Raw genomic sequence first — 8,186 nt, 5'->3', positions numbered from 1 at the left:
GTCACAGTCGCCTGCAGTCACTCTTTAGTGTTCTGCACCTTGTGTGTTCCGTTCAGAGCGACTCTTTCTCTGTCCTCTAGAACCATTTTGGTCGTGTCTGAGTCCTCCTTCCATCCGGGGTTCAACCTGTTAGCCTGACTGTAACACTGTGACCCCATGAGGATGACACAGGTTCAGAGGATGGATGATGGATGAAGGATGGATGGATGTAGAAAACACAGTAGCAGAACCTGGACAGTCAGATTCTGTTGGAGATTAAATGTAAACCAGAATCCAGGAAACCAGATGGGGGGGGGGGTCTAGCTGCCTGAACCCAAAGTTCCTTCAAGGCCAGAAGCCGGGCTGCCCTAGACTGCCTCTGGGGGTGGTGCTTAGGACTGGGGGGCGGGTTGGGATGTGGTCCTGTGGGACTATGATTATTATTATTAATATTTTTCTTTTTGTTATCATTCAGCGTCCAGTCAGTCCAGCATCTAAAATTATTCAAATAAAGTTATTTCAAATAACAAAAGTGGTTTATAAAGATATACACCAACTATGTCCATAATGTACAGAACAGACCCCCCCCCCCCCCTTGTGGTAGAACAAGCGGGCCGTTCTGCAGAGACTCCTCAGACCAGAACCCATCAGGAGGAGCTTTTTTTTGCATCTGACTCGGGTCCTGATTCCTGGGTGGGATTCCCCCACTACAACACAGTTCATGTGTTGTAGTGGGGGGGGGGGGGGGGGGGGGGGGGCTGAATGAATGTAAACAAGTGTCCATCATTTGACATGTTCCGCACTCTTACCTGGGGGGCCGTGAAGTTTGGCTTTCTTTACTGAAAGAAAAGAGAAAAAGAACATTTGTGTAAAAACTCCTGTAGGTCTCAATAGATTTATTATAATAAATGATAATAACGGTAACTGCAGACCGGGTCAGGTTCTGAACTGGAGGACCGGTTCTCCAGCTGGTTCCGGTTCTCAAAGCCATTAAAGAAGCTTAAGGTGAAAATATCAGTTATAACCGTTTTTCTGTCTCACTAATGTTTAATTTTTAACTTTTTAATTATGTGAAGTATTTCCAGAGAACAAAAGTACAACTGAGAACATCTGACCGTTTCTAAAATATACTATAGTATACCTATTACTATAGCATATAGATACACTGTAGTAATAGATATACTATAGTATACCTATTACTATAGCATATAGATACACTGTAGTAATAGTACATGTATCTTGCATGGAAGCTGCATCATCTAATAATTCAATAAATGATGTCATTTCCTGTCATGTTCATTCATTCATTTTCTATTCCGTCTTTCCCTTTCGGGGTCACGGGGCTGCTGGAGCCTATCCCAGCCACTTGTGGGCCAAGGCAGGGGACAACCTGGACAGGTTACCAGTCTGTCGCAGGGTAGAATGTCCACAAACACACACCCATGCACCCTCACACTCACACATATGGTCAATTTAGAGTTGCCAATTAACCTATGAAGCATGTTTTTTGGACGGTGGGAGGAAGCCGGAGAAAACCCACACATGCACGGGGGGGGAGAACATGCTAACTCCACACAGAAAGGTCCCCCGTTGATGTTCTGTTTCAGGTCCCCCAGCCGGGACTTGAACAGGGGGCCTTCTTGCTGTGACGCAAGAGTGCTAACCACTGCTCCACCTGCAGCCTGTCATGTTCCCTAGAAAACTCAAACAGCATCTCCACTGTCTGGGGTGGGGGGGCCTTTAAGCCTAAATCCGTCCACCGTGACCCGCAGCGTTGTTGGTCACAGGGGGGCGGAGCCTCCATGCAGACAGGAGCTCTAAGGAGGAGAAGACTCCAAGCGTCCCAGCAGGAGCTTCAGGCAGAAGATTGATCCACAATCCGGTTCTGCCTGCTGGAATCTGGACTTTGCAGAGGAACAAATGTCGGCGGGCCCTTCAGGCGCCGCCAGCTTCATTCCAAAGACAGATCGATGCGTTGATTGGATCCCTGATGGGACTCAGAGCGGACGCCGTAAACGCTCGTTAGTCTCAGGCCGTCTGACAGGAAACCCGCTGGGTCATGGATCCAAAGGTCAACTGAGACACCTCCAGAATTTATCCATAAAGCACTTCAGATTTTTCTAGAACAACCATCACATAACTGTAGATCCAATCAGATTAAGGATGAAACGATCTTAATGTCAGATTCCATCAAAGATTGAAATGATTTCTCTTCAGAAATGAAGCTTCATCCTTCAGCAACATCAGAGGTTCTGGAACCATCTTTTCAGTTCCATCTTCCTTCCTGAACCCACCAGAATCTTCAGCAGCCAGCGGTTCTGAAGAGTCCATTGGGTCATCACTAATGAATGTGAAACCTGCTGTTCCCACGCTGTTCTAGAACCCAAATACGAGGATAGGAATGTGTGGCCCTCAAAGAAATCACCGGACCGAACCTCGGACCGCAGCTGACCGGTCCTCCAGCGGGCCGGTCCGATGAAGCAGACCTTCAGTCAGTTTCAGTGATTCTGGAAACATGTCCAGAAATGTTCTGAAAGGTGATGGATCAGAACCGAACCTTTTGTTGGCGGCTGATGAAGCCTGAGTTCAGGTCGTCTTCTGACGCCAGAGGAACAACTTTTCTGAAATGTACTTAAAAAAGGGAAAACTGAGGAACAGCTGCTTCAACTCAGCAGAACAGAACCAACAGAACAATAGAACCAGCAGATCCAGCACACAGGAGTCCCTCATGCATCAGAGAGGGCAGAGTGTTACTGGAGAGGGCGGGGCTTGTGTCATGTGACCGTATGAAAGCATGCGTGCTGCTGAGGATAATCTCTGAGCTAAAGCCCTGATCCTGACCCGGCTGCTCGGAACAGACCATCGTTTACAGAAAACCTGCTCATCTGAAACCTCTTTCTGCAGACTTTACAGAATCTGGAGGAACAAAACTTTAACTGGTGAGCATTCAGAGTGGAGGGGCTTCCCACATGGAGGCCAACAGCAGCAGCGGCGGCAGCAGTCCACCTGGATTAAGCAGCAGCTGCAGAGCGTTACGTCACGCCACATCTGCAGCAGACGCTGAGCCGCTCCACTTCCTGAGCTGCTGTCACTCACGTTCACATGTGACGGAAACCAAACCGTTTTCTCTGCAGATTTAAGCCATGAGGGACAGAGAAACAACCAACAACCCTACGGCTGGGAAACCAGGGTTCGATTCCGAAGGGGGCGGGACGAGCATCATCCAGTCTGGGTCCAGTCCCTGTGCCCGTCCCCAGCCCGGACAAAATGCAGGTCTGTCAATACAATCAGTGAGAAGGGATTCGGTTTGGCGACGCCTGAAGGGACACAAGATCCAATCGTGTATACGGCACGCCCCCATGAGGCCCTGGAGCAGGACGCCCCCGTTTGAAGCTGCACAGCATGGAGGTGACGAAAGCCATTTCTGTGACCCTGACAACAGAAAAACTTCATTTCCCTCAATAACCACCGTTCATTCTGGCCCCGCCCACACCGTTAACCAGAGGACAGGCTATGATGTCACAATGGGGCTCATGGGACCGGAAGCCCCGCCCCCCCCCCTGCCCAAGTCATGGAGTTAGGGGGGGCCACAAAGTGTGCTGACTAAACAAAAACCAAATGAGCTCATGTGACTCTGCATGGCGCCGGTCATGAAAGCGCCGTCTATAAGCACATCTGGGATGGTCTTTAAGGTGACCGTCCACCGTCATCCATTGAACCATCACTGCACCAATGAGGAGAGACGGTTCAGACCATCACTGGATGCCCTCTACCCTCCCTGACTGACATCCAGAACATCATCAGGGACAGGACCTGTCTGACCTGCTGCCCTCTGGGAGGGGCTACAGAGGAATCAGAACCAAAACCACCAGACTCAAAAACAGCTTCTTTCCATAAACAATAACCAAACGCACAGATGAAATCTGCCACAACACAAGCCAATGCATTTGTTTATATATGTATATCTGTGTATATTTATATCTGTGTATATTTAGATGTATTTCTACTTATTTAAGTATCTATCCCATGTAAACACTTCCCAACCTCCATGCTCTATTTACACACCTGACATGTTAATATTTGTACACTTCTGCTGTACACTGCATACCTATTGTACATATTAATCCTTTATATTATACTATATTATACTATATTCTCACTGTGAATGGTAACTCCGTGACAACAAAGCAAATCTTATCTCACATCATTCAGATTTTCCTCCCAGAATGGGGTTTGCTGACTAAAACTCAGATATTTGCTTTGTTAGGAGCATTTCTCTGTGCCCCTCCCTCCCAATCACCCATTTCCTAAACTATGTGGAAGTGGGCGGAGTTACCTCTGGTCACAGTACCCCTCCCACTTAAGGCATTTTTGTGCAGAGTGCAGACATCGAGAATAAAAATTTATATCTTTTAAATGTCTTATTTATCCAAAACCCACTCTGTGTTGCTATGGCAACCTGTTATTGGGGGGGGGGGGTGATTTGAAGAACACCTCCTTTTGAGTCGGATCCGTCTTCAGCTGAAGGAACCAGGACTTTGGGGTGTGAAGGTCTCAGAAGAACCTGGAGGTTCTGGTTTCATCGGTTTTAGTTCTAATGTGGAACGAACGCCGTTTCCTGAGGCAGATGCCCCCACCCCCACCCCCGGGAATACAGGCTTCACCAGTTTGGTTCTGCACCCTGGTTCCAGCCACAGCTCCAGAACTGGACTGTGTGAGGAAGAGGGAGATGACGGTCTTCCATCTAAACATCCTGGAGGCTGCAGAGCAGAACCCAGAACAGAACCGGGCCCGAAGCTGCAACAAATGATCTAACAGCAGAAAACGGAACCTCTGCCTCCAAACGCCGACGGGACGAAGAAGAACCACAAGCAGCGCAGCCCCTTCCAGAGATCCTCCTCATCCTCATCCTCATCCCTGCTGCATCTGCGGTCTGCTCAGGTTAGCTCTGCCCCCTCCTCCACCTCCTCCACCCGGATGGAGTGTAGCTGGTCCTCCAAAAACCCACGACCAGCTGCAGCGCTCAGGGGGCTGCGAGGTTACGCAGTCGTCTGCGCCATGAGAAGCAGTCAGTCGTGACGAGAAGTTCTCCAAGTTCTGTAGAACCCTCAAGAACCCAGAGTCCTGCATGGATGTGTCCCTCTGCTGTGAGGAATCGCCTGGTTCCTGAACGGGACGGGAACATCTGAGGTTCTTCTTCACCTCTGATGCTCTCATCTGGCACACGTGGGCCACAGTTGGACCAGTTCTAGCACATGTGGGCCACATGCGGCCCAGGAATCAGGACCCGAGTCAGATGCAAAAAAAAGCCATTTGGCCACGCCTCCAGGAAGTGCTGATTGTTTTTGAAGGAAGCCAACCAGGAAGCCGGATGGAATGCAGAGGCGGATTCCAGCGCGGCGCCTGAACGCAGCACGCAGCAGATGGCCTGAGGATTAGTCCACCCCCCACCCCCACCCCCTCCAATGCCAGCGGCCTCAAGCTCTGCTGGTTCCACCGTCAGCCCACCGCATGGCGGTTTGCAGCTTCAGCTGCATCCCATGATGCTTTTCTTCAGGTTCCTCCTCATCTAGAACACAGGTGTGACCTTTGACCTCTGGAGACCTGGGCGTTATTTTCCCTGAAGTTAATTCTGATGACATGGGGCCCTGGGACTATGAAATCAAAAAACATTTCAAAGAAGAGTTCGGGTCTCAAGAGCTTGACAGGGTTCTGCATTTTAACAGAACTCACAGGAACGCCATTCTTCCACAAGGAAGTTCCATCACTCTGCAGGTTAGTCTGCATTCCTCAAAACGCCGCCGCCGCCAGCCTCACTGATGGGGGCCGGATGCAGCAGCTGCCCGGTCAGCCTGACGGGTCTGGACCACTGCTCGGAGTTCCACAAGAACGTCTGCAGGAAACCATGGGGACTAGAAAAGTTCAGGAGGAAATGAGGTCAAAGTTCAGGACCTGAAAACGCTGAACACCATGTGAACCACAGCAGTGGTGACCCTGAGGGGCGTGCCAAAAGGTCAACCACAACAACAACCACAGCTGGCACCTGAACCACAGCAGGGCAAGCACAGAACCGCAGCATCACAGAAGAGGAAGAGAAGTTCACAGAACCCGCTACAGCAGAACCTCCTCCGTGATGCTCCTCTCTGATGGAGGACAGAACTCTGGACGGATGGATCAGCACGAGCCGAACCGGCGCGCGCCACATCCGGATTCTCTGAAAGCACTTTTTCCATCATTTCATTCAGAGTCTCTTTAGTTCCACTAAATCTACCGACTTTCCGTTAACGCAGAGCTGACTAACGGACCCGACACGGGCTCGCAGCCTCGGGTCAGGTCTGCTCCCGCGCGCGTGCGTTAGGACTCACCTCTGACGCACAGCAGGGACATCTCTGCGGGCTCCGGCAGCTCCTCCTCCGGCGGGTTCAGGGCGAACTGCGACCCGCACCGGGAGAGACGGCGGCCAGAGATCCGCCTGAGCGGGGCTGGCCCTCGTGCTGCGTTCAGGGGCCGCAGCCAGCGTGGGAATTTAGAGCGCAGACTCCGACAGGTGATTCATCGTGCAGTCAAAGCAGAAACGCATCGAAGTCCTGAATCCTAAACCGGTTCTCCTCTGCAGTCACAGTTCGAGTCTGAATCCGAACTGGAAAAAAAAACCTAGAAAAAAAAGGATTCAAACTTTCGAAAAGTCCCCTGACAACCATGACTACGAGCTTCATTCCAGATGAACTGGACTAACCGGCTCCATCCTAAGAACGCCTTCACTGGCTCATGTGGTGCAGTCACTCTAGGAGTGAGACTCGGTGCAGAAACAAGTCACTCCAAAGGCAGAGACACATGAAATGAGAGTTGATGAGTGACAGCGCCACGAGGTCAAAAGCTGAGTCATTGATAAAGAAATAACTTCTGGAAGAACAGCTATTGACTGTTAAGAGGACTAGCCGGGGGAGGGGGGTGACGTCATCCACAGAAAATGGCTGATTTCTGGCTCCAACCAAATGAAGTCAATTAGTCGCCATTTTTCCACAACAGGGAGGCCGCCATGTTGGAGCCAGATAAGGTTTGAGCTGTGATTGGTCCGAATTGATCTGAGTCAACGTTTCTTTTTTAACATTTCTATGGAAACTACTGTCACCAATCAGAAATGAGCGTCTTGGAAGTCCACACCCCTTCCGGTGAAAGCCGGCTTGGGAGAATCTGTCAAACATTTAGTGTTCAAGGTGGGGCCAGCGGGCACCGCATGCTTTTCTTGAGGCCTCTGGTTGGCCAATTCAATTCAATTCAATTTGTATAGCCCAAAATCACAACAACAGTCGTCTCAATGGGCTTCAAAGTAAACATGAACTCAAAAGGATCACGAATACAAAGAGTTCAATAGCCTACGTGCACGATAGAACTTCCGGTTAACTTCCGTGTTTCGAGTGTGAGGCCGACAACTTCCTGTTGGTCGTGTTATTGTTGTGGGGAGTTTTGTTGAGTTGCTAGTTTTGAGTAAATAGGAGCGGATTTCGGGTAAAAGAGAGGCGTTTGGTGTTTCAACGCGTGACAAAGACATCACAACATTGTTTTGTACCCGTGTGCGAATTTGTCAAAGTACAACAGTACTAATATAAGCTTTCATAGCTTTCCAGTAGATGTGTCGGTGAGAGCCGAATGGATGGTGAACACTGCGGGAGGACTTCACCCCAAACAAGACGAGTCGTGTTTCGTATTTGCAGCAATCGGAAAGAAAATGCGTCATGTAAACACGGCGTTCGTAATACTTTGCCCCGGTCAGACTCGTTCGGATCAAAATTTCTTTCCGATCGAGATAGCTGGGTATACCGATCGTTGTTCATGTAAACGGTCATTCCGATCGTGTGTCACTGCTGCTCTGGGTTACGTCATGCATAGACGGTGTTTCGCTGAGAGAAAGCTTTGGAGCGCATATGGGACCGACCAGCGGCTCTGCGGACGCCCCGCGTAAAGCCCCGCTCCGCTGGGTCTCCCCTCTCTTTCACCCCTCACGAGGGAGATGCGGGGGGGGATGCGTGTCCACTGACTGAGGTCTGGACCCGCCATCCGAGCTCTGCGTTCGGGCTCCGGTGCCAGTGGACCGAGTGAACCTCTCTGAGCAGAGCAGCCGGATTTATTAATGTGTTTGAGGGGAGGGTGCTTTGTTACGTGTGCGTTTGTTATGTGTGAGAATTCGGACTGCGAGCCGAACCGCC

At 50.3% G+C, this 8,186-nt stretch overlaps 1 protein-coding gene across 2 annotated transcripts in view; it reads right to left on the bottom strand.

The window, feature by feature from the left end:
- The window catches only part of LOC101159330 (protein unc-13 homolog B-like), an 89,360-nt gene extending 82,535 nt beyond the window's left edge, over nucleotides 1-6,825 (bottom strand). Inside the window, exons 1-2 of one of the 2 annotated variants that reach the window (XM_023958106.1) lie at nucleotides 6,345-6,825; nucleotides 789-818 (exon numbers count right to left, since the gene is read on the bottom strand). In XM_023958106.1, the coding sequence (XP_023813874.1) occupies nucleotides 789-818; nucleotides 6,345-6,366 (52 nt within the window). In that variant the 5' untranslated portion in view covers nucleotides 6,367-6,825. The remainder of the gene's footprint in view (nucleotides 1-788; nucleotides 819-6,344) is intronic. The other variant, XM_023958108.1, reaches the window with a different exon arrangement.
- Between the last annotated feature and the right edge of the window lie 1,361 nt (nucleotides 6,826-8,186).

The sequence above is a fragment of the Oryzias latipes genome, chromosome 9, assembly GCF_002234675.1.
Source record: "Oryzias latipes chromosome 9, ASM223467v1".
NCBI classification, from domain to species: Eukaryota; Metazoa; Chordata; class Actinopteri; order Beloniformes; family Adrianichthyidae; genus Oryzias; species Oryzias latipes.
The sequence above is the reverse complement of the archived record's forward strand: the minus strand, read 5'-3'. Positions and strand labels throughout refer to the sequence as shown.